Source organism: Apodemus sylvaticus, chromosome 3 (assembly GCF_947179515.1).
Source record: "Apodemus sylvaticus chromosome 3, mApoSyl1.1, whole genome shotgun sequence".
Taxonomy (NCBI): Eukaryota; Metazoa; Chordata; class Mammalia; order Rodentia; family Muridae; genus Apodemus; species Apodemus sylvaticus.
In genome coordinates, this window is record NC_067474.1 from 160,514,719 (window position 1) to 160,541,618 (window position 26,900).

Below are 26,900 nucleotides of genomic sequence, written 5' to 3' on the forward strand. Positions count from 1 at the left end.
TCAATTTGTGCTGTTCCATACCAGACGAACACCCCTCTTCTGGCATTCCTCTTCAATCCAGGGAAAATGCACAACATTCAGATTTTTATTTTCCTTTTCCACAGCTTGCAGTAATGTCTGTGATTTCTCAGGAAATAAAGATTTGTCCAGCCTGGGGTTAAAAATAGAAAATTCTGTTTACTAAATTTAAAAATCTAATTTTTTATACAGATGAATGTTTCTGCAAATATATGAATGTCAGAGGACTATTCCTGGAAGTCTATCCCCCCTCTTCTACCATGGGGATTTTGTGTTGTCAGGTGTGGCAGCAAGTGCCTACACTCACTGAGCCATGTCAGCACCCCACGTTTTGTTAACCATCATTTGCATCTCTTTATACGAATGACTATCTCTCTGTCATCCATCCCTAGGAATGAATGAACTGAGATGGGAGAGAAAGTGTGATTCTTTAACAGAGAGAAGAGACCGTTTCATTCATATCTATATATATAGTGTCCATACGTATGTATCAAGGTGTTAAAAATTAAACAATGTTGAAGTAAAAATGGCTGGTTTCCCCCATTCACTATTTAAGTGCCTAACCATATTCATGCATTATAACTTTAAATAATGTCATCTTTTCTTAAACTTATGAACAGTGGTGTAAATCCTGTCATAGTCACTAATATTATTATTCATATTAAGTCTGGTCCCTTTGCATCCCTACTCACTTTCTGTGAGACACTTACTGCATATCCTATACCTTAGCTCACCTGTTCTCTCTGCTACTCCATCATCACTAAACTTACCTAACAAAAACAATATTGATTTCACAGACACTATGCATTGCCAAATGCTTATTATCATTAAACCCATATTTTAAAATCAATGTGTTTATTCTTTGAGAATTTCTTATGTGTACATGTGTTTTGATCATATCCTAACCCCATTCCCCTCTCTGCCCCTTCCACATCCCTCTCTAAATTTCAGATCCTTTTCCTGCCCAGAAGTTCAGTGAATTTAACTAGAGATGCCCATAAAAGTATGCTTTTAGGTCCATCCTCTGGAGAATATACAACCTAGCAGGAGCCATATCCCTGAAGAAACTGACACTCCTTCCCCTTGAAGACCAAATATAAGCAATTCTTCATCTAGGGATAAGGCCTCAGGAAAATCTCCTCTATCTTTGGAATGTTGACTGGCTTGATTTTACGCAGGTCTTGTGGAATCAGCTATTGTCTATTCATGAGTATGTCTACCTTACTGAGTCTAGCAGGTGCTGCTTTATAAGTGATCCCCACCTTTCACCATCTTTCTATGCCTTCTTCAATATTGCCTGGGAGTAAATGATCACAGACATGTGATTTGATTTTGACATTTTTTTGGCAAACAATGTCTTAAAAGAAATCAATTCTCAACATAATTAATTACATTTTCTTTCTTGAAAAATTTCCTTTAGATATTTTGTCATTCATCCCCCTGAATTTTACAAATAAAAATTGGAACACATCTCTCTCTGAAAGTACAGTGGACTTCCTCGAGTTTCTCCTGCCCTCTTTTTCTTCCTTGTTTGGTGACTATAAGCATGTGTTTCCTCACCTTTAGTTACACAAAGCATTCACCCTGATTTGCTATGCTCTTTTAGATCTCTTGCTCAATTTTCCCTCCTGACTCTCCACCTTCTCCTTTGGTCAGTTCTGCCCTAATTGTCGCATTCTTACCATGCTAACATCCTAGCTCTTCCCTCACCCTTGCTTGAACATTAGTCTTCAGAGCACTAATCCAGGAATGAAATTGCCAGGATGCAGGAGTGACAAAATAGTAACCCATGTAAAGAAAAAACTTTTAAAAAATAATTTGGCATTGAAAATATGTTATATCTTTTGAGAATATTTACTGAATAACACAAAGGGTACTATATATGTAAGCATATTTATAAAAATTCATCTTTTTTCTTTTATGTCCTGTATATTATACCCATGTGTGTGTGTGTGGATGCGTGTGTGTGTGGGGGGGGATGTTTATGCATGTTTGTGTGCGTGCGCATGTATGTTGTAGAGTAGGATGTGTTTATGAGCAAAAACCTGTAGTTTATTTATTTCGGGTTGCTGTACTTCTAGGTCCACTCATTTTCTACAATTTTTGTGAGTTCATACTTTAGAGCTCCATGGCAACTTTTAAAAATAAACCAAAGCTTTTGTTTTTTGTTTTGTTTGTTTGTTTTAGAAACATGACTGATGATATTTGGAGTAATCACCACCAAAGAATAGTACTCATGAATGGATAGAAACAAAGACAGCGTTAAATGTTCTACAGTGCAGCAGTGGGACCTCACCTGAGAACTTCTCAGCCCAGCCTCAGTGGGGCAGAGCTTGTGAACACTGACACAGAAGAGCTTGTTTGAAGCCATTTCTAACCATGGGAGACAGTGTGTACGCACCCAAGCATCTTCAGGTTACAGTCTTTGTGATTCAAAGCATCACAGAGCACCTCCAGCCCAGAATGTTCCAAGAGATTCCAGTCTAGATTTAAGCTCTTCAATGTGTTGCAGGTGGTGAGAGCCAAGGCCAGGTCTTCACAACAGTCACTGGTAAACTCACACATGTCTAACCTATGAGCAGAAGCATGCCAGAAATAGAATGTGCGGTTCAGTGCCAGTTCCAGGCTTCTGAGTAAAGACCTACCCAGTCCCAAATGTCCACACTTCCAACACTGAGCAAATCCTTTTTGCCAATCAAAAGGGTTTGAGGGCCACAAGTTAAAAAACATTGTTCTAAATGCTTAGCATTATTTCTATATATTAGTTTAGTTCTCATGCCTCAAAGAAATTTCCTTTTGCCATGGACTGGATAATATAGACACAGAGCTAGTCAAAGTTCAGAGAGTGTACAGTGTATGAAGGCACAAATGAGGCATTGATATCATTCTGTCCCCCTCCAACACCCAGGGAATATAACAGAAGAAGTGGCAGAAAAACTACCAGATATTGTGGTGGGGTAAGACATGACAGGAGTATAGCATTCACTCTCACAGCAGCTGTACAAGACCTATGCATTTCTTCAATACTTATGAGCCTATGATAGTTGGACTTCTTAAATTTATTAACACTCTAGCATTTTCTTATCAAGTTGTGAGCCTCCCAAACATGAGAGTTAGCAGAAACTCACCCAAGACATTGCAAATTACAGTTTGGATGACACAGAGCTTCACATAACTGTTTGACACCAATATCTTGTATGTTATTGTTTCCAAGTTTCAGGGTCTTTAGATTTTTATTGCAAGTAAAGATAGTAGAGATCGCTTCACAGCACTCTGAAGTTAAATAGCAACCAGACAACCTGGAAAAATATACATGTAAATACTTTCTCTCCTATTCTTTTGTTGCGATGCATTCTTAATTTTATTTTTAGAACTTCATATGAGTACTGCATCTCCAACCATCTATATCACTCCATCTCTCTCCAATTCCTCCCAGTTCCCCCTTCCAAATTAACAATATCTTCTTTAATTATTCTTGCTACATGTGTTTATATGATATATGTTTGTGCATGAATGTATGCCCATGTATATGCAACCTAATAAATATATTTAGGTTTGCTTGTATGTATATATATTCAGGAGATTGGACAGCCTAGGTCAGAGCTTCCCCTGGTGGAGATTAATTCCCCCTCTCCCAGCAGCCATTCATTGATCACATTTCTTTTTTATTTTTATTTTATTTTTTTAGAGAATCTCATGTAACCTAGTCTGGCTTCCCATAGCTGAGATGACTTTGAACTTCTGACCACCCTACATCTATCTCTCAGTGCTGAGATTATAGGAACATAGCTACCATAGCTTTTATTTAAGCCTTTGCTGGAGAATCAAATTCAGAACTCTGTATGCAAAGTAAGCAGTCTAGGAACTGAGCTACATTCCCAGTCCATGAGATTCCATCTTAGCAGCTTGGCTTATTTGTAGAGACCACAATTCTGAAATGCTGATGATACTTCTCCATCTGGGATCCTCTGATGAATATAGGCTCACCCCAGTTCTTCTTCTTTGATCTCCTTCTGTGGTGTACCTACTCTCATTCCCTCAGTTATAATACATATGCCTTAAAAAGTCAGTTCAGTTATCTTATCACTGATTTCAGATTAATGTGCTGAAAACTTTTCCCAATAATTAATATGAAATGTCCTCAAACCCTTCCCGAGCCTCATGTTCATAGTTCCCCATGGCACCATAAATAATAGAGATGTTAAGAGACAAAAGGAAGATAGTTGTTATAATATAGGTGAAGAATGGAGAATTCATAGATGTTAATAATGGAAGTTAGGCAGATTTCTGTTAGATAATCAACATATAGAAATTAGTAGATATATAAATTAAGATAGAAAGTGATTTGCAAATGAATATAGGAAGAGGTTGATGATATGTAAGTAAAGACAATACATTTTTAAATGATAGACAAGGGAGACATGTTAACTACATAGATGACAGATAATGGGTGGATATGAGAGGCAGATAGATATGAAAATAGACACAAAACACATGCAGAGAGTCATGAATTTTACCCACCAGGGGAATGCATATAGCATCTTGATGTATTTTGGTTTGCCACCCTAGGCAAGAGGGTCTACTGGCATCTAGTGATATAGGCATGCTACTGCAAACCTCTACAAATCACAGGACAGTCGCAACAAAATAGCAATAGTGTAAAGATTTAGAAACTGATGTTTGCACATAAGCACAGTATCTTTGTGCCTGATATACATACATGCCCATCACTGCAATTCTGTTAGATGAGGACTATACTTAACCTTCTTAACAAGAGAGGTGTAAGAAAAATCCCCTGCCCTTGTGTGCACTGCCACTATTATCCCCTTTATTCTACCAAGTTCCAACTCAGGAGCAGCATACAATACAGCCCTTGTTCTAACAGCTCCCTTGATAGAGACTACAGTCAGCAAGCCATTGAGCATCCCAGGAGGATCAGATGGAATAATCACTGCCTTGTTTTCTCAAGGAAACATCATTCTCTATGGTGTCTTAATCTGTTTGGCCTGTTTTAATGAAACATTAGACTGGGTGGCTCATAAACAGATTTCAGTTACAGAGTTACAAACCCTAGAACCCCAAGATCAGGGTATAAGCTAGTTTTTACAATATATGGAGATAGCCTGATATCATGGTTCATAGATATACCTTCTTTTACAATTGTGTCAGTGTGCAAGTGCCCAATTGAGTGTACATGAACATGTTGTGTATGTAGGGGGGGGAGGATGGTACCCATGAAGACCAGGAAAGGACATATGTTCCCTTGATGGTATTATTACAGGTGATTGTGAACTATCAAACATGGGTACTGGACTGCAGACTCTCTTACAAGGGCCCTCAATCACTGATTCATCTCTTAATCCTTGATAGAGTGTAAACATTTTGCCATGTGATGAACCAGTTGTCTCCGGGGACTCATCCTCAAAACCCAATGATACAGAGCTCCTTGTCTTAAGATAGTTATCATGGGTCGTAGGCTTAAGACAATTTCTGAAGTGGCAATGACATTCTGACAATTCTTCCCTTCTTTTTTCTGAATGCCAACATCTGAAATAGCCCCAGCAATGAATGAAAACACAGTCCTACCATAACTCCTCAAGGGTGCAGTTTGGATCTTTCAAAGCTTCACACAGAAGGTTCACTCCAGTGTCTTCCAGGAAATTTGACTCCAGATCAAGCAGAGAGAGGTGTTTGTTGCTCAAAAGGGCTTCATAGAGACTGCCACAGGCAATGAATGTGAGACAGCAGTAAGACAACCTGAAAGAGGATTAAATGTCAGCAACTCATATACTGTTGCCACATTCACATGACTGCTCAGTCTTTCATGTTCTTCCTATACTGAAGGTCTATTTTGTATGAAAAAAAATTTAAATGATCTGGGGAGATGGCTAAATAACCTTGCTACCAAATGTGAGGACCTTCTGGGGGAACCTTGCTATAAGGAAGCAGTCCCCCAGGAGTGGGTGGTTTTCAGAGTTTGGCACCAAATGGGGGACTCAGTTTTATACTGGGGCTTCCTTCTCCCTACATGTCTTATTCAAGAGTATGTCCCTAAACACAGATGACCAGTCTTGTGTGCCCTTGTCTAAAAAGTGACAGTGTACAGAGCTCTCTGCCATGGTATAGCTCAGCACATGCATCCCATTCTGCCCATCATACTAACAGAATGATAAGTAGGTCATGTACTATAATCAATCAGTCCCTACTGCTCCCTTGATGGCATGACCAATTCGTCATTTTCACCTGTACCCCTAAAAATCCCTTCTGTGCCCTATCCATGAAACAATAATCTAGACTTGTCTTGCTATAGCAGTCTCTGTCGGTCATTCTGTCCATATTTATGGCCATCTGAACTGTGCTCTCCACCTCTGACCCCTTTCTCTCTCAGGCTCATGGCCAACAGCCTCTAGCAAAAGAGAGGGCCACAAGAACCTGAGTGAATTCCCACACAAATGGAAGCAAATAACCAACTCCCACAAGTTGTCTTCTGGCCTCTCTGTTTGCAAGTTCTGTTTCTCACTATCTCTTCCTACCTCGCTACCTTTCTCCCTGTCTCCCATACTCTCTTCCCCTCTGTCTGTCTCTCCTTCCCTCTCTCTTCTCCCTCTCTCCCCTCTTTTTCCCCCTCTCTCCCTCTCTTCCTCTGTGTTCTAGTGCTTCCATTAAGATTTTTCATTATTTCTTTTTGGTCTCTCTCATCTCTCTTGTCAGTCAGGTCTCTCTCTCTTTCTGTCTCTCAGCTCTCTCTCTCTCTCTCTCTCTCTCTTTCTCTCTCTCTCTCTCTCTCTCTCTCTCTCTCTCTCTGTGTGTGTGTGTGTGTGTGTCTTTCTCTGTGCAGGTACACATGTCTGTGGAGATCAGAGGATAGCTCAGATGCCATACTCTGGAACAGAAAGAATCTCCTTTGAGTTAGCTTTTCAAACTTGCCTGCAACTCATTTATTAGATTTGGCTAGTTTCCAGCAAGCCCCAGGGATCCATCCTGCTGTCTCAGTACTTTAGTGTATCACTAGACCTAGCTCTTCTGCATCTGTTCTGGTGATCAAATTCAGGTCATGATGTTTGACTGGCCAGGTGTTTTTACAAGCTTAGCTATTATTCCAGACAAATATTATTATTTTAAATAGTTTTCCTAATATTGGTACTTGTATGGGTTAAAGACTAGTATTTGAAAGACTAATATTTAAGGCAATTCATGATCAAGGTAGTTCTTTATAATTACTAGTCACCAAGTACAGTTTAATTTAATCTACTACATAATATCAAATGCTAATTGGTCAAATAATTTTGTCTTTTAATGTAATATTTTCCTATCTTTTGAAATATCCATTAACTTTTTAATAGAGCATTTTTCTTCCTTTCTTTTACAAGCTTCATTTAAGGACTGGAAAGTTGGCTCAACATTTATAATCATTTTCTGATCTTGCAAAGGCTCAGGGTTCAGTTCCAAGTTCCCACACAGCACTTATATGGTGCTCATAGTCTCTGATAATTACAATTCTAAGAGACTAATGACTGCCTTTGACTTCTGCAGGCTCATGCACATGATACACATAAACTTATGCAAATGCACATACATATACATAAAATTAATACATTTTTAAAGATTTAATTTAATTTGCATATTAAGCATCCCTAAATAAAAGTATAAGTTTGTGATTCTCCAAAATATAAAAGGATTTAAAAAAATCACACAAAGCCACAATAAGAAAATACCACAACTGTGCTCATGTATACAGATCAGATCAAACACAAAGGCACTGAAAATAATGTGTAAAACTAGCCCCAAGCCAGGTGTGCCAATTTTACACAGCATGCAAATAAATTTCATGGTTGATCTTGGTGACCATTACCCAGACTTATAATATGCAAATATTCTAAAAGAAATTTAAACACTTCTGGTCTCTTCATAAGCAGTCTACATAAGGGATGCTTAATCTGAACTAGTTTTCTTTGATTAAACAGGTATCTCTATAATGTTCAATATTCAATGTTGCTACATTTTATATGCATGCTCATATCTGTAAGCTCCACAGGTACGCATTACTGATTGAATACATGATCACGGAGGACATAATAATCTGTGTGTCTCTATACTCTTCCTCTTCCACAAACCAAGTTGCCTTTGAGCACATTCTCAATCTTAAGGCCTTTGATGGAATAGTAAGTTATCTAGTGTGGCTTCACTAGTACAGCGGTAGTCTGGCAGACTTCTCCCATGAGAAATCAACCTCAATCTCTTGGCATGAGACAGATTATAGTGCCTTAAGTAAGATGTAGGTAGCTCTTGCCTTAGAAACTAATCTTTTTTCTTTTTTTATGTAATTCTCTTCTGGCCTAGTAAACAATCTCGTTCCCAGTGCTGCATCTTTATTCATGATAATTACATTCCTAAAACTAAAATTATGTAAAAGAAGTTTCAGAAGAAGCTTTGGCTTGTCTGAACTCAGTTTCATGGTATCTCTGCTTGCATTTGTTTTACTTACTGTTATGGCATCTGAGACATAGAAAGTGACTAAGTCTAATGACATTCTGCAAGCTCTCCCATATTCCTTAATGGGCATGTGACTACCTCTATGATCCTCAGACGAATGTGTAGCATTCTGCAAGACCTCCAGGGCATGCTATCCCAGAATAACTCACATCAGTGACTCCAGGACACAGTTTGGGTTCTTCAGCATTTCACACAGTGACATAACTCCTTTGTTCTTCAAGGGATTTGCAACCAATGAGAGATGTTTCACCTTAGAGTTGATAAGGGCAGTAGCAATTATGCCACATGCCTCACTTGAGATGTCACATTTTCCCAACCTACATGTGAGAAAACATGTCACAGGTTAGGAATAAAGTCTTTAGGTGATCTACATTAAGACTGTCTATTGATTAGACGAATGCCCCGGAATCTAATACCAGTCCAGACATATTATAGTTTTATTTAATTTATAAGCAAAATTGCTTAGCTATCATAGTCAATTCATAGAGTTCTACTGATTGGGAAAGAGTTCAAGGCAGTGGTTTTCAGCTATGGGTGACTTTTACTTTCTAAGATCCATTTGAAAATGTTTATTGATATTGGTTGTCACAACACCTAACAAAGAAAGATAGAGCATTACTCAAATTAGTAGATAAAAGTCATGTCTTTAGTGCACATATAGACCTCACACTAAAATATGACCTGCAACCCTATAAGTCTAATTACTGTTAACATTTACACACACACACACACACACACACACACACACACACACATTTAGTTCTCAGGTCTCTCCCAGTTACCTTGTCTTCTAGATTTTAGGTTATCAGCTATAAAGTCCATTGTATATAACCTGTTGTTTAAACCAACCAGCTACAGGTTGACATTCTTTTATCCTTCTCCTTATATTTAAATTTCAGAGGCTGTCTTGAAGCTTGAATGTTGTTTTGTCACATGCTAGTTTAGTATATCCAAAAGGTATGATAAGGATAATAGAAACACTCAGAGGACATGTGCATGGAAAAGATCTAGAAGGATGTCAAGTACAAGAACCTTTGCCTCATTGATGTAGTGTGCTCCATAAGGATATATTTCCCAAATTTGAATACTGCTCTTCTAATTTCATTCTATCACCATGATAAAACACTCTCACCAAAGCCAACAGGAAATGGTTGGGCTGATAGTTCCAGGTCACAGCATTATTGAAAGAATCAGCAGAGGAAGCTGGACTCAAGAATCATGACGGACCTGTTTGCTGGATTGTGATTAACTAGCTAGACTTCTTACTAGACCAGAAGTACCTGCTCAGTGAACCATGCCTAGACCAAGTACACGGGACACTCTTATGTCAACTAATTCCTTAGTAATATTCCGAACATATCATCCTGATAGATAATTACTGAATCAAAGGAATTTTCTTCAGGTCATGTTGACAGTTATGCTAAGCAGGATGAAAACTCTGAAATTTGGGTCTTTTTTAATGGATGCTTTACCATGTAAGCATGATTGGATCACTCCAAATTGAACACATGGAGGACAGGCAAGGAGAATGATAATTACAGAACATGGTGCTAGCTCTGGTCTTATGGACCTGGCCATTCAGTAGCCCACCAAAAATCACCTCATTAGAATTAGAGTTGATCACATCACCTAGAAAATGTAGGAACCTTCATGTCTGGAATCAAGGCAACAGGCCAAACAGAGGAAATATTTCTGCTACCATCACTAAGCACTCAAGAAAATACAAAAGTTTGTAATATTTTTCACATAACTGTAATGGTGAATACAAAACTGCATATTGCCTAACATAAGCCATCATATCACAAATGTTAATGGTGTTAAACACACGACTGAGTTATGTCAATCACAAATAACAGATCATCAGTACCCTACAAACTTCTCTGCATTCTCGTGCCACTTCTACATAGCCCAGTTACATAGCTGCCTCTTACCTTTCTTCTCTAGCCTCCCATCAAGAACCATGTGAAAGTTTTATTCATGGATTGTTTCTTTTTTTAATTTATTGATATGTTTTTTATTTACATTTCAAATGATTTCCCCTTTTCTGGACACCCACTCCCCGAAAGTCCCATCAGTCCCCTTCCCTCCCCCTGTTTTCTCACCCAACCCTTCCCACTTCCCTGTTCTGATTTTGCTCTATACTGCTTCACTGAGTCTTTCCAGAACAAGGGACCACTCCTCTGTTCTTTGTGTACCTCATTTGATGTGTGGATTATGTTTTGGGTATTCCTGTTTTCTAGGTTAATATCCAGTTATTAGTGAGTACATACCATGATTCATCTTTTGAGTCTGGGTTACCTCACTTAGTATGATGTTCTCCAGCTCCATTCATTTGCCTAAGAATTTCATGAATTCATTGTTTCTAATGGCTGAATAGTACTCCATTGTATATATATACCACATTTTTTGCATCCACTCTTCTGTTGAGGGATACCTGGGTTCTTTTATGGATTGTTTCTATGCTGATAAGTTTTTACCAAGCACCTCAACAAGTTGACCTCTGTTTTCTATGATGGTCCTATCTCACACACTAACTAAATACATATAATAAGATCCATATATACTATTATGTTGGTATTCCAGACATTAGAAAAAATAAGCTATCAAAAAGGGAAAAAATAGAAAGAAATGGGAACCAACAGAATATAAACAAATTTGATAGGTGTGTATTATAAACATGGCTGAAAATGTCCTAATGGGGAGCTGGAGATAGGGATCAGCAGCTACCACTTGCTGCTTCAACAGAGGACTAGAGTTAAATTCCAGGCACCCACACAAAAAATTATATGATTGCATATAATTCCGGCTCCAGGAGATATAACGGCTTTTTCTGGCTTTTGAAGGCACCTGTGTACAGGTGTACATGCATGCATGCAAACAAAAAGAAAATGGAATAGTCAAAATGAAAGTCACCTTATACAGTATGTGCTAAAAATAACTGTCAACATTCAGTCTTCAGAGTGATTTTTCAAAGTCATTCTAAGGAAACTACTGAGTGTGGAAAGGTCATTTACTTACAATAGCTCCTCCATTTTGCATGTTGAACATTTCAGAGCTGAGCACAGCATCTCAACCACATGATTAGAGAGATTAGTGCCATACAGGTTCAGGTGTTTCAGGTGAGGTAGCTGAAGAAGAGTGCGAAATAATGAACCATCTCCAAAGTTAGTCATGAAGGAGCACCTGCAAAATAAAACCAAGTGCCATATTATATCAAGATGTGTGGGACACCAACTTAGACAGTCCTTTCTCAGACTTTGTCATACATACTGTGGTTGTGTGGGCATCCTGGTTATCTCTACAGACCAGACAAGCACTAAGGATCAAGCTACTCAGATCTTTCCCTTTCATTCCATTTCCCACACTCACCCACATCTCTGTAATCCTAGAAATTGTAAGGATATTCATGGTTATCTTCATATTAACCTCTACATTGACTTGCCATGGCTAAATAAGGTAGCAACTTTAATGAATTTGGTAAAGGGAACCTGAATGGAGGAATTGCCTCCATCAGATTGGCATGACTATTGGGCATTTTATTGATTGTTAATCAGTGGAGAAATGCATCTTTGAGAGGCATTAACCCTTGAAAAGTAAGTCTAATCTGAATAAGAAAGGTTCTGGAGGGTGATCATGGGGAAGCAAGCCAGAAAACATCATTCCTTTATTATTTCTGTTTAAGGTCCTGCTTTCAAGTTCCTGCCCTACCTACCCTTGGTGATACATTATGACCAAGAAGTGGTTAAAAAAAAGTAAGAATTTTCCTCCCTAAGGCAGCCTTTGGTCATAGTGTTTGTCATAGACTCAGAAAGCAAACCAGAATTATATTTTATGTATAATACAAATACTTAAGTTTTTATTAATATTCCCAGCTATATATCCAAAGGGAATGGCCTATTTCTCCTTAAGTACTAATGTTTTTCCCTTTTTTCTTGTTTGTTTTCACTTTACAGCACTCTGTAGAACAGGTGGGGTTAAACTGAGAGATCCACCTCCCTAGGTGTCCCTAGTGCTGGAATTAAAGGTTAAGCCACTACCACTGGACTTATCAAGTACTAACTTTTTTAAGGCATCACTATCTATAATGGTCATAAAATAGGTTGTAAAGTTTAAGAAAATTACATATAAGGTTATGTTTCTTTTTGTAGGTATTCCATTTCAAGGTGAGAAAATTGTAGCGAAACTTATGCCAGTCCATGATTTCTCATGACTTAGCGGTTAAGAGCAGATAAGGTTGTTGCAGAGGACTACAGTTCCTAGTACCCATTGTTGGGAAGTTCACAACTGTCCAAATTCAGAATCACACATATATACTCACAATTTAAAATAATTAAAATAGACCTTTTATATTCATTGTGGTCTCTATACTATAGTCAATGCATGTTAAATGTTATTTTAGTGTACACACACAAAAATGTATAGGCATTAAAATATATATATAAAACAGATGTGTGTGTGTGACATAAACCTTCAAATATGTGACTCTTGATATTATTAACTACTTCCGATTTTAATTCTATATTTACTTATGCATGAATCTTCTACACAAGGAAGAAAGGGAATGTATTTTATTCATTTAAGGATGTGTGACTATCAAACTTACAACAAGCTTTGGAGCTTAAAATGAGTCAGAGGCACTGTAGGTGATGGAGACATTGAATTACAGAGATCCTGTATGGCCTTTCTACTGAAATGACAACTGTCCAGATCCAATACATGCAATTTATGTAAATAACTGCAGATCATAGGCCAAGTTATAGCTACAATTCTGCAATGAGAAAACAACACATCATTATTCTCTAATGGCTAAATTCAATTCATGATATTCCTAAAACAGGCAGATCAGTCCCAATCCACTCTGAAAGCTGGCAGTTACTCCTGGCGCTGTCTAAAGTTCATACAGATAAAATGGGTCAACATAGATTAGTGATTAATAAAGTAATCTGTGGAGCAGGGCATGCCTAAGAGTTTAAGAGCATTTCATGCTCTTGCATAGGACCCAGGTTTGAGTCCCAGAATCCATGTGAAAGCACACAGCCATCTGTAACTTCAGTTCCAGGGGATCTAATGGACTATTCTGAACTCCACAGGCACTGTACTCACATGGTCCATAGACATATTCAGGCAAAACACTCATAAAATTTAAGCAAAATAAAGAAATCTTTTTTTAAAAAGTAGAGGAGAGAGGAGGGAAAGAGAGGCAGAGGAGATGAAAGGAGAGGAGAGCAGGGAGAAAAAATAAGAGAGCACTCTGAAACATAAAATGGCAGCTTCTGAGCCTGGAGATATTGCAGTCTTTATCGACAACAGCTATGGATACCTTAATTGACCAGCAAAATACTGTGCTTCATACCAATCAAAAATAAAGTGGGGAGAGCATCATAGATCAACCTCTCTCAGGTGAACTGTTGGTTTCTGGAGAAGAAGAGTCACCTTCAGTGTTATACTAACAAGTGAGTCCATGAAGGTCTAACATGCTATTTCCAAACCCACTGACTAACTGATTTTAACCCTAAAGTCCATAGCTGGCAGAACAAAAAGATATTAATGTGAGAAAGGATCTTGTAAAGAAGTTGGATGATCAGGTAGAAGGGAAACAGAACTGAATAGAAAGTGAGAGTTAACAGAATGTGTACAGAGCCATATTGGGGCAGTCATGCACATGGTTTGAGTTTGACTTTGGTCAAGGACAATCCCTGGCTTTGGGCAGGAATCTGCAGTTAGGACATAATAGGAAAGCAGGTTAAAGCAGGAATTTTTATCCTTGGGTGGAGTGCTAAGAGTGTACTTGACCGTGGTCAAGGTTAACTTCTCCCAGATAGCCAGGATCCTGGTCCACCTAGGGTGGAGTGCTCGAAGTAAAGGTTAAGTTCATTGTTACTCCAGGTCTAGGAATTCCTGAATTAAGCAGGTTACCCACCCAGCTGCCGGAGCAGTCAAGATGAGGACCTCCAAGAGAAGTTAGACAACTTCCACCGGAACTCAGCCTGGAGTCTGGGGAGATGGGTTTGCCCAAACTGTTAAAAGGTCTGGCGCCATTAAAGTTTCCAGCCTTGATCAGTGAAACATTGTCCTGGTCCTTCTTTCTTTCCACCCCTTCCCTATCCATCCCTCAGCTTCTGTTCCAGAAACCCACTTCGTAATATGGAAGCTATAGAATCCAACAAGAATGCACTATAAATCGGAATGAAATTACAAATCATGCACTGAATAAAAATTATAATAAAGAGATGTGGCTTGAAATGAGAAACTAGAATTGAATCTCTGCTAGGGATTCACTATTACTATCTATGATTCACTGTTGAAGGCATCCAATTTCACTAGGTTTTCAAGTGTCTCCTCTTTTAGTGAGAAAACATGATTTCTATGTGAAGTTGTGTAGATGTTTGGAAATCCTGAGGGAACTGAATACTATTTTTGAGTAAAAGATTTATGCAATTTGATCAAGTTATGAGCTAGCAGATTAAATTCAATGTAAGACAAGTCAACTATTACAACAACATAATATGAGTGCCACTTAAAACAGACACAAATTCCCAAATCCTTTCCAACATAACGGCCAGGACACTCTAAACACAGTGGATAAAGGAAAAGCATCAGGCACTGCAATGAAGATGCTCACATTTCCACCTCACACTGGCCATGTGACAATTTTTTTCTTTGTATAAATGGAGGAATTCAAGACATGGCTGCTCAGGGCTACACAGCTCCAAACAGCAGTAACAAGACTCAATAGAAAGCCTTTCTGATTACACCATGTAAACAATCAAGCACAGACATATAAGAGCTTTACCATGCTGGAGAGAGGATTGAGAGTTTAAGAATACCTTCTGTGCAAGCAAGAGAATCTGAGTTCATGTCCATAGTACTGACATAAAAAGGTTGACATGGTTGCTTGAGACTGTAGGCCGTCATTAGAACTTGGAAAAAGGTAGCTCCTGCTATCTTTCTGGTCAGTTTGCCTTGTTAAGATGGTGAGAGTCTGCATGGTATGCACTCACTAATAAGTGGATATTAACCTAGAAAACTGGAATACCCAAAACATAATCCACACATCAAATGAGGTACAAGAAGAAAGGAGGAGTGGCCCCTTGTTCTGGAAAGACTCAGTGAAGCAGTATTCGGCAAAACCAGACCGGGGAAGGAGGAAGGGGTAGGTGGTAGGACAGGGGGAGAGAAGAGGGCTTACGGGACTTTCAGGGAGTGGGGGTGGCTAGAAAAGGGGAAATCATTTGAAATGTAAATAAAAAATATATCGAATAAAAAAAAAAGATGGTGAGAGTCTGTCTTCTAAGGGAGTAAGGCAGAGAAAAAAAAAGATGACCCACATCTTTCTCTGCCTTCATGAATTTGCTTGGATACAGCATGGACACATGTATAAAATACTGCTCTGGATAGTAGGGCAGAAGTTAAGAACAATAGACAAGTCTTAGAGGCATACTCACTCTTTGCGGAAATTAAACGTTTCTAAGTCACCATCTTCTGGATCACGTATTTCTGAAAAAACTTTCTTTTGTATATGCAGGCGAAGGTGTTTCAATTTTGAGGCTTGCTGTAGACTGTATTGAGCTACTGTCAAATCATCAGCATTACTAATATCAACAGTAATTTCTTCAAATAGATCCATCACTTGCCTGACAAATCTTTCCTCATTGTTGTCAAGTAGACAGGAAAACAATTTCCCAGTACTCACCAGTTTTTCATTGCACTCTTGTTGACTGAGACTTTTAATGTATCCAATGATTTCCTGCCTTACCTCCTCGGTTGATACAAAGCCAAAGCATGGTTCAAGCAAGGAGGCAACTTTCTCAGTGGTCATTCCAAACAATAATACCTGTGCCTGGAACCATTGGTTCTGTTTATGAGCATACATTTCTCCTAGAAGTTGAGGTAGACTTCCAATCATTGGGTGATGTTTCTCTTTGCCTTGTTTGAGAAAATAGAACAGGATAGCAAAATACCACTGTAGCGAATGATGATAAAACACAGTGTTGTTACCTTGATTCTGGAAAAAATTCATTCTCAGCCACACTGCCTTATCTGTTTCAGATATCCCATTTCTCCTGAGGTCCTCAGAGTCAAACACATACACCTGTTTCCACATTCCCTCTACAGCCAAGGTGCATAGGGTCTTTATTCGGATCCTGTTCTTTCTAGTGGTAGTCCTGGAATATGTTGCTTTAAATGCACTCACCATAAATAATGTGTAGATGAGCCCATCTGTTTCACCATAATGTTTTTCTACCTCTCTACTGTCATACTGACACTTTAAAGAACGACAGATCATCCAGCACCAAAAAGGAATGCTGCATAAAGTGAACAATAGTTTAATGCCTTTTAATTTCTCAAAGATTTGTATGCCTCTATGGTTTTTGAACTGAGACACACAGTAGAATGTTATAGTCTGTTCAGTGAATCCTGTAATAAATATCTCTCTTGGATACTGCAGCAAAAGAGTAATTTTTCTAAAACTTGTGTTTCCCAATTCAAGAAGAAGAGAACATTCTGGGAGCATTATTTTCTGTAGCAAACTACTCAAGACAATTTCTGTTGGCAGCTTCTTCCTATAGTCATTGGACAAGTTTGTCCTGAGTTCCAAGTCAAATTTCAGATAATTAAATCCATCCAGGATAAACAAGATTCTTTTTGGATCTGATAAAATGTCATCCAGTGTCCCTGAAGACTCAGGCAAATTACTTGACATAAGCTCAGCTAAGCTTAACTCTGTGGTGTTGTTGAAGGCGAAGACAGAGAAGAAAAAAACGTACCAAAATCGGTTCTGCAATAAATTTCCTGCTGCCCAATCCAACATTACTTTTCTTAAGAAAATAGTTTTACCTTGTCCTCTAGGACCTGATACAACTGCAGTGATTGGCTCTGAATCCCAATAAAATATGTCCTGCAATGCTCTGTACTGGAGTTCTATAATTCTGTGGTAGCTACTATCAGGTATGTGAGTGTTGGTCTCCAATGTCCATATGTGCTGGAATGTATTCTTCATATTCTCTTTGTATTTTATTTGTTTATCTGTAATTGATAAAATCAGGATACAGGGAATTAGAAATAGAATACTCATAAGAATGAATCACAGTACTTCTTAAATGCATGTCTAACCAATAATCTATACCTCTGCATGAGCCCTGAGGCCATGGGTTCTGAGGTGAGCAAAAAAGAAAGGAGAGCCACCCACCACTTCCTCTGCAATAACTTCCCATTTCCATTCACAAGAGCCTGGTGTAGGTTTTTCTTTTCCAATGCCCAACCACCCAACCAGTACTGTCTATACTAACACCTATAGATAGAAAACATTATTGCATACAAATATTTCCATGCTTGTGAACAGAAGCAGGGTCTCAAGTCACAATGTTATGGCTATTTTATGACATATGACACAATGTGGCATATGACTATTTTAGGGCCAATAGAGAAAGAAACTCTTCAGAAGGCAGTTGTATTTAAAACAAAGAAAAAGTGGAAACCCCATCTAGAGTCAATTGTCTCCCATATACAGGGCTCTTTCTCTACCTGACAAGTCTATAACACCAATAAAATTTGATTTCACATTCCCTGCAACTCTTCCTGCTTGTATGTGCTTTAATTCACAATGAAACAGAACTCAGCTAATCAGTATCATCTTGGTGCCCAATATGGGCCCCAAACTGTAGACTCTCCATTGGTTTCCCTATATCCAGGGCGATATTTTATATATTGCCTTGAAAGCATTGAGACCAAACTTGTAAATCATACCTGAAAAGCAGCTACTATAAAGCATGAATTCCAAGAATTTAATGCATTTCAAATTTACAAAGATCTTGTACCTCCCCAGGAGAAAAATCCATAAGTACTTTATTTGTACATAATTTTATGAAGTAGAACTCAGATTGTTACTATCTAGTCTAAAACGTTCCTATCTTCAGTAAGTCATTTAAGAATCAATCTATTATTTTATTTTATTTTATTTTATTTTATTTTATTTTATTTTATTTTATTTTATTTTATTTTTGAGACAGTGTTTCTCTGTGTAGCCCTGGTTGTCCTGGAACTCACTTTGTAGACAAGGCTGGCATCAAACTCAGAAATCTGCCTGCCTCTGCTTCCCAGAGTGCTGGGATTACAGGTGTGTGCCACCACCGCCCAGCAATTTTTTCAATTTTATAAGCATGTTTATAATTTATGCTTAGTCAAAGCAAGATTTCGTTCGGCTAACAAGACAATGAAACAAATTTTGTGGTTATATGATTTCAAGTCTATGTGTAACAATCCTGATCAGGGTGTCAGTTTGATCTAGGTTAAATCATTTGCATCTCATAGTTTTACATATGTTGTTTAATGTAACTAGATAAGTGTCCTCAAACAAAGGAGATTAAGAGAAAATGTTTCTCTGGTTATTCATGGAGGAAGGTACCAGAAAACCAGGACATGATCAATACCACACTTGGACATTTTCTTATCAGTATCAGTATTTTAAAAGGCTAGAGCCTACTGTCTGCCCTGAGATTCACTGGGACTTGTGGCAGTAATTCACATATTAGAGAAGCTCAGTAAGTTAAGAGAAATTGATGGTTCTTCCAGAGTATCTGGGTTCATTTCCCAGTCCTGACAAAGCCACTGACAACTATCTGTCCGTTTCAGCTACAGTGATTTCAGCCTTCTCTGGCCCCCACAAGCATTGCCTCCATGTGGTGCATGTTGATATGTGTAAGCAAATTGTTCATATAATAAAAAGATATATTTTCCAAACAGAAAATGGTTATTTGCATGGAATTTTAAATCTATTATTTTTTATTTTATTTTTTTTAAAAAAGATTTCCTACACACATTATAAAAATGTTGAATGTTGGGCTGCCAATATGTCTTAATGGATGGGGCACACTGGACTGGCATGCAGATCCAACAATTTGTCCTCTCACCTCCTTATGCACTCAGTTGTATACCAACACTAATATTTACATACATCAATATGAGTTGGAGTAGCAGCTCACAGTATACAAGTGCATACTGATTTTGCAGAGGACCTGAATTCAGTTCTGAGCATGCACACAAAATAGCCCTCAGATTCCTGCAACTGCATCTCCAGGGGATCTGATGCCAAAAACCTACACTCATGGCACACATCCACGTGTTTATGCACACACAGAAATACAATTAATAATAAAACTAAGTTAATAATAGCTTGTAAATGATATGTTAAGAATTTGTGTGACTATAAATTTGGATAGATGAATACATATCAGGATTGGGTTAAGGTTCACTACTGAATATAAAACTATAAGGTCTAGATTATTTCTATTATGTGAAACCTGTGATTAATTTAAGAAAATTTTTTGTGCCCTCTGTGTTTGCTTTCTCACTCTGTACTTCTGTATCTCTAAACAACAATATATGATAACATCTGTATTTTAAAATTTGTCACTAAGAGAGGTAATTCAGTCATCTGGTAAGGGCTAAAACCCAAACCAATAATGCTTCTCACAGTCAAGACAACTTTCCTAAGGCACAATTGCACATCCTAAAACAGTAATATTGCTATGGCTGGGAAGGCTTGTTATTGGATAAAAAGGTTGCACAGGTCCACTAATGACAGACACATAACTCAGCCATCCTAATAGTCTCTACTACATGGTTCATGTTGTTATGGCTCTGGGGTTTATATGGCCTAGCTTTTAATTGAGTGGAACTTGCCATGTGTTGAATATGACTTTTTAAAATGAAGATGGTGTAAATATTCAATCAATTTAATGCTTATTAAAAGAATATCATTATATCAGTATGTGTAGCCAAGCAAAACAAAAGAAGTCCCATCAAGTTCATAGGAATGGCTCCAGCTCCCTGGCCCAGTGTCTCCCATCCTGTAAGCATGCCTAGTGTATAGTATTCCTAAAGAGAACAAAAACTGATATTAGCTCGAATTTGTCCTGCTTTAATCTAGGTTTTTTTTTTTCTTTTCTGATTTTAGCGGCAGAGTCTTGTAAAGCCCAGAATGTCCATTGACCTCAAACTATCTATATATTCAATAAGCATTGGCAGGAGCTAGAATGGCATAGTTATGGTAGTTTGGACAACAAATGCATGGACGAAGATGGAACAGAGACTGAAAGTATGTCCAGCCAATAACCATCCCTACTTGAGAATAATTCAATGGGAAAGCATCAATTCCTGACAGTATTCATGATATTCTGTTATGGTTGTCTAGTACAGGATACAAGAGTTTAGTCAGGCTGCCTTCTGAGAAGCTCCATACCCCAGCTGATGCAATCAGATGCAAACATCCATCCAGCATCCAAATTGCACACACAGGTTGGACCTAGGCCTCCAAGCACATATGTAGCAGGTGTGCAGCTTGACTATTAAAGGGACTCCAGGAAGTACAATGGAGCTGAATTCAATGATATTAAATTGTATTAAGGGAGTGACAACCTGGGAACAAGATTCCACCCAGGTAAATTTGAGTCCAGGTGGGGTAGTACAAGCCTTAAATACCAGGTGGCAAAGATAAGCAGATCTTTGAGTTCAAGGCCTGATTAGAACAAAGCAAAGTCTAGGTGAAGAAAAACTTAAATCCAGGTTTGGTAGACCACACCTTTAATCCCAGTGCTTAGGAGACAGGCATGCAGATCTCTGAATTCAAAATCATTCTATGGAGCAAGGTCCAGGTCAGCCAAGCTTAGGCAGTGAGAGAGTTGGAAAAAAGGAAGCTAGTAATAATATCATAGAACACAGGGGCCATGTTCCAGCTACTGCAAGCAGCAGAACTCAGCAACATTGGCCATATGTCTCTGGCTTAATATTCAAGAGGAGAAGGAGACTACTGGGACAATTTTTGCTGGTTAGCTAGAGCTAAGTAATTAGTGGTGATTAAGAAGAGACTAGCATCATTGAGGTGAAATCTTCTGGGCAGTGCTTTCTGAGAGCACAAAGAGGCTATATATATCAGAGATAGCCTAGGTTGAACCTTGTGCTGTGTCTGGACTTGGTAATGTGTAAGAATCACACAGGTGGTACTGGTTTTGAAAGCATGAATGAATCATGAAGAACAGCTGAGGCTTGGCACCATGAGAGGCCATGGAAAGCCATTGGTGAAAAGTGTAACCTCAGGTTTTGTTGACACCCCAGGACTGAAGGGGTCAAGCAAAAGAGTTGAAGCTTGGCACCATGTAGAGAGCCTATGAGAGGCTTTGGTGAAGCCTAGTTGAGGTGGAAGACCCCAGCATATTGGAGATGCCAGTACCATAGGATGATCACCATGAACACCAGTTGCAATCAAGGCGATCTACCTGAACTTAAAGAGTAGTACAGAGGGCAGAGCTGGAGAAATGACACCAGCCCTTTGGAGATCATGTGCGGGTCTCAGACATTGGAACAAGAAGCTGTGAAACTGAAGTTGTCTTGGGGAACACAATATATTATAGATGCCAGAGCCACAGGATGCCAGTAGATAGTTGCTAACAGAGAGTGGAACAAGCCCAGGAGAAAGAACTTTGTTGTAGTCAACAAAAATGAAAAAGGCAGTAACGATCTGAAGACTGCTTTGCATCAGACATGGATACAAAAATGTAGAGTTCAGAGATGCAGAGTTTGGAGTTTGTCCAGCTGGTTTCCTGTCTTGCTTTGGGGATTACACTCGAGTGAGTAGATGAATCTCAGAAGAGACCTTAAACTTTGGACACTGTTGAGACTGCTATAGACTACGGAGACTTTTGAAGTTGGACTAAATATATTTTGCATTATGTTTAGTAATGGCCCCAATAGACTCATGTTTAAACAAGCCTATGGGGGGGCATGGAGGGGAATGTGATGGTTTGTATATGCTTGTCCCAGGGAGAGGCACTATTAGAAGGTATGGCCTTGTTGGAGGGAGTGTGACACTGGGGATGGGTTTGAAAATCTTCCTTCTAGATACCTGAGCAAGCCCAGTCTGTTCCTGGCTTCTTTTGGATAATGATGTAGACCCTCTCAGCTCCTCCTGCACCATGCCTGCCTGGATGCTGTCATGCTTCTGCTTTGATGACAATGGACTGAACCTCTGAACCTATAAGCCAGCCCCAATAAACGTCTTTTATATAACTTGCATTGGTCATGGTGTCTGTTCACAGCAGTAAAACCCTAAGACAGTATTATTATCTGATTTACTAGTTTTAATGGATCCTACATTTTCTTTTCTTCGTAATGGTTATGTTCATTAGGTTACCCCATTTAAGGGATGGTCTGTATGTATCACTCATTGTTTTCTAGAACTTTTCTCAACTAATGGACAACTCAACACTGACATCGCTTTCACATTATGGGTTTTATCTTGGTGTTTTTATGAGAACAGTAAGAGTGAGCATTGAGGTTTTTTTCTCATCTGCTCTTGGGACACTTCTGCTTGCTTACCTCATCCAGTCCAATGTGAGTGTTTGTGTCTAGTCTTCTTCTCACTTGTAATGCATGTTTGGTTAATATTCTTTGGAGGACTGCCCTTTTCTGAAGGTAAATGGAGGAACATGTGAGGGAGAAGAGAGGGAAGACAGGGAGGCCAGGGGGAGGGAAACTACTGTTGAGATGTAATTATTTTAAGAAACAATCTCCTGCTTGGCTAACTTTCCTCATGTGTCCCTTTCTCCCGATATTCACTTACCTATCCTTTCTTTCTGAATCATGGTAGAGAGGTCTTCCCGATTCACCTGTACAAACAGGCTCAACACAATATTCCATACCTTTTCCTGATAATGTTTGTTCAGGTGCATTACCAGATCTTCTTTGGATGTGTTCTTAATCTTAGTCCAGGAGATAGGTTTAACTTTAAATTTTTTTGGCTCTTTCCTGAGAAGCTTTTTAAATCTCTGGAATTCTTCATCACTGAGTTTTTGCAAATACTGCAGCAAGCCAAAACCAGATGTCTCCATCATCTTGGAACTCTGATCCTGGACTCTAGAGGATGAAAAATCTTCAAAACCAATAAATAAGTGACATTTGAAGAAGAATGACATGAGAGTCCAGTCTCAACAACTTAAAGTGTGAAATTTATTAATATGTGTTCCTTCATATATATATATATATATATATATATATGTGTATATATATATGTATATATATACACACATATATATATATATATATATATATATATATATATATATATATATATATATATATATTCATCCTTCACCATTTCAATACAATTTACATGAATCCATTGTTAGAATTATTGGACAGATACTACTGGAACACTGCTTTAATCCCAGTTTTCCGAAATAGACAGAAGCAGGAAGATCTCTGTGTTTGAAGCCAGTCTGGTCTAAAGAGTGAGTTTCAGGACTGCCAGTGCTACACAGAGAAACCGTGTATGTCTCAAGAAGCTGACAAAAGCAAAAACAAAAACCCCTTTATACTAAGGCCACCATCAGAGAGAATCATAAACAACTGAAAAAAAATGTAGCAATGTAAGTTCATCAATATAGTAAAGGAAGTATGTTTGAGGTCTCTATAAAAAAATTAATACACTGATACTGGAGATTTTAAAATCTCTTTGGACTAGGTCGAATAAGTTAAATAGATATTTTAATTAAGAATGTTTGGGGTCTTTGTATGTATGTTTATGCACTATTTGCAGGCAGTACACATGGCTAAATGAAGACATCAGATCCTCTCAGAATGCAGTTAAGAGTTGGTCATGTACCACCATGTGGGTACCAGAAATAGACCCCAAAGGGGTGGCAATCCAGAAGTTGAGAATTACTGCACTAGAGGATTCTATTCAGAGTAACATAATCTTCAAAAGCTTCACATGGAACTCAGGAAACTAATTAGAATGGCTCCTATTCAACACATAGTGAAATTTCATGACTACAAATGTAAAAACGAAGTTGATTAATTGAATGTACAACAGATCCAGTCTAACTACAATCAGACCAAGATTGATAATGCAATCATTTCCCCATTTACTTATGGCAACTCTGTCCTAATATACTGCCACATATATTCACACAATTCAGACAATTGCCACATCTGTCTGCATAACAGTTTTTAATCATCTAAAGTTGAAATCCTATCAGTCAAGTAAGCTCACATTCCCTGTCAATTGTTAGTCTATTTTCAATCTGAGGGATTTCTTCCCACCCAATTGTCCTTGACAATAGGTTCTCACTTATATACCCTGGCCTTGTCTGGAACTTGATATATAGAAGAAGCTTACTTCAAACTGAGATTCACCTGCCTAACTTCTAATTGTTGCTGGGATTAAGGCTGTATGCCATCACATCTAATCATTTCGTTACATAAAATTGGTACATGTTCTTGCATGAAATTAGTTTTATGGCTATATTTTCAGGTAAACATATAATATACTTTAACCTGCTCCTTCCAACATTTCTTTACCCTCTGTCTCTCTCCTTTTCCCTTCTGGCAGTCCCTTCCATTCCCCTAGACAATTTGCTTCCACTTTTCTGTCATATATTATATAATACAAAATTTTATAAATAGTATCATGTATATATATGTGTGTGTGTGTGTGTGTGTGTGTGTATGTGTGTGTAATTTTAAATATCTATATAAAAATACTATGGTCCCAAAGTTAGAGAAAATGTGCTACATTGTCTTTTTTTGGTCCAAACAAATATGCTTATTATCAATCACCAGCTGGAATCACAATCCTACAAAGGACATGATTCCATTAATTTTTGTTGCTAAGTAAAATCTCCACTATGAAAAGGATTTTCTATTTTCATTGAGGCATAAAAATCATACTCATCAATAGGCAATGTTGCAAACTTTAATTACTTTTCTACATTGATTAATGGTCAATCCACACAATAACACCCATCTCCAAAGATATTTCATTGTAGTGAAAACATCAAAAAATCCTTCAAATTTTTTGAAACATATGCATAGTATTGTCTATAATCAACAAAGTATGAATTAGAACACTAGAAACTTTTACTATTTTAAAATTCGTATTCTAACTTTTCTTTAAATAAAATTATGCATAGCAATAAAACTTACATATTAAGTAATACTGTAATATAATGTCTTGATATGGTATTAAACAAAATGAAAAAGGCATAATTTTCAGGTGGTAAACCCCTCTCCACTAAGCAAAGAAATAAAAATTCACATTCTAAGTGGATCAGTGCAACCAGTGTATTCAGTGGCTAGCCATTTCTAACTCCTATTACACCTATGTTCAGTTGCTTTAAAAGGAACATAACCTTCTCAATGACTACTTCAGAAGACTCACATTTCCATTGTGAGAAAAAACTTAAACCAGAAAAAATCCATGGGCTGGAGAAATGGCTTAGGGTTTCAGAACATTGCCAGCACTTGCAGGACACCTGGATTTGAATCCCAACACAGTGGTCCATAGCCACCTGTAATTCTTGTTACAGGGGACATGATATCTTCATCTGACATCAACAGAGACCAAGCACTCATATATCAAACAGACATACATGCAAGGAAAAAACAGTCTTACAATAAAAGTAAATAAAGCTATAAAACTGGGGATACACTTTGTCTGTGGCCATTCTACCCTGAACATACTTGATCTTGTCTGGTCATGGAAGCTAAGCAAGTACAGGACTGGACAGTACTTGTATGAGTGACTACTTGGGAATGTATTACCCATTAGGAAAAGGAGCTAGCTGTAAAGTTATGAACATTACAAAGAAATACTATCTTAACTATGAGAAACAAATAAAAAAGGCCCAACAAGAGAAGAAATTTCATTCTGAACAGGTAAAAAAAAATGTAGACTGCTCTACTATGTTCATAGCAGCCCTATTTATAATTGCCAGATGCTGGAAAAAACCCAGGTATCCCTCAACAGAAGAGTGGATGCAAAAAATGTGGTATATCTACTCAATGGAGTACTATTCAGCCATTAGAAACAATGAATTCATGAAATTCTTAGGCAAATAGATGGAGCTAGAGAACATCATACTAAGTGAGGTAACCCAGACTCAAAAGGTGAATCATGGTATGCACTCACTAATAAGTGGATATTAACCTAGAAACCTGGAATACCCAAAACATAATCCACACATCAAATGAGGTACAAGAAGAAAGGAGGAGTGGCCCCTGGTTCTGGAAAGACTCAGTGAAGCAGTATTCGGCAAAACCAGAACAGGGAAGTGGGAAGGGGTGGGTGGGAGGACAGGGGGAGAGAAGAGGGATTACGGGACTTTCGAGGAGTGGGGGGCTAGAAAAGGGGAAATTATTTGAAATGTTAATAAAAAATATATCGAGTAAAAAAAGTATTGAAACAATGCAAACAAACAAAAAATGTAGACAAAAAACTCAATGCAGAGGTGTTTTACAACAATAATTACTACCTTCCAATGGACACACTCTCCTATACCTTAAGAATGAAACTCTTAAATCATCAGAAAAACATGTTGAAACATTTTCTGAAA

At 38.1% G+C, this 26,900-nt stretch overlaps 4 protein-coding genes and 1 pseudogene across 28 annotated transcripts in view; 1 reads left to right on the forward strand and 4 right to left on the reverse strand.

The window, feature by feature from the left end:
* Positions 1-23,399, reverse strand: LOC127681607 (NACHT, LRR and PYD domains-containing protein 9A-like). Of its 2 annotated transcripts, XM_052178058.1 has the most exons (9): positions 23,129-23,399; positions 15,957-17,538; positions 13,115-13,279; positions 11,530-11,694; positions 8,661-8,828; positions 5,605-5,775; positions 3,147-3,317; positions 2,420-2,590; positions 1-151 (listed from the first exon to the last, which is right to left on the reverse strand). In XM_052178058.1, the coding sequence occupies exons 1-9, from the start codon at positions 23,397-23,399 to the stop codon at positions 1-3; spliced, it is 3,015 nt and encodes a 1,004-aa protein (XP_052034018.1). The 2 variants fall into 2 exon arrangements, with proteins under 2 accessions (XP_052034018.1, XP_052034019.1); XM_052178059.1 differs by lacking the exon at positions 13,115-13,279.
* Positions 1-26,900, forward strand: part of LOC127681600 (oocyte zinc finger protein XlCOF6-like) — a 1,434,619-nt gene that overhangs the window by 813,568 nt on the left and 594,151 nt on the right. The window lies entirely within an intron of this gene.
* Positions 1-26,900, reverse strand: part of LOC127681615 (oocyte zinc finger protein XlCOF6-like) — a 988,257-nt gene that overhangs the window by 755,030 nt on the left and 206,327 nt on the right. The gene's annotated exons all lie outside the window — the stretch shown is intronic.
* Positions 1-26,900, reverse strand: part of LOC127681617 (oocyte zinc finger protein XlCOF6-like) — a 1,149,846-nt gene that overhangs the window by 662,175 nt on the left and 460,771 nt on the right. The gene's annotated exons all lie outside the window — the stretch shown is intronic.
* The window catches only part of LOC127679735 (zinc finger protein 665-like), a 350,610-nt pseudogene that overhangs the window by 258,547 nt on the left and 65,163 nt on the right, over positions 1-26,900 (reverse strand).

Excerpts from the sequence above, each read along its gene's own strand:
- LOC127681607 (XM_052178058.1), bottom strand. The coding sequence starts at position 23,399 with ATGATGGAGACATCTGGTTTTGGCTTGCTGCAGTATTTGCAAAAACTC. Across the intron at positions 8,829-11,529 it reads TGCAAAATGGAGGAGCTATT|GTTGGGAAAATGTGACATCT; the intron begins GTAAGTAAATGA and ends TCTCACATGTAG. Across the intron at positions 2,591-3,146 it reads TGTAATTTGCAATGTCTTGG|GTTAGACATGTGTGAGTTTA; the intron begins GTGAGTTTCTGC and ends TTCTGCTCATAG.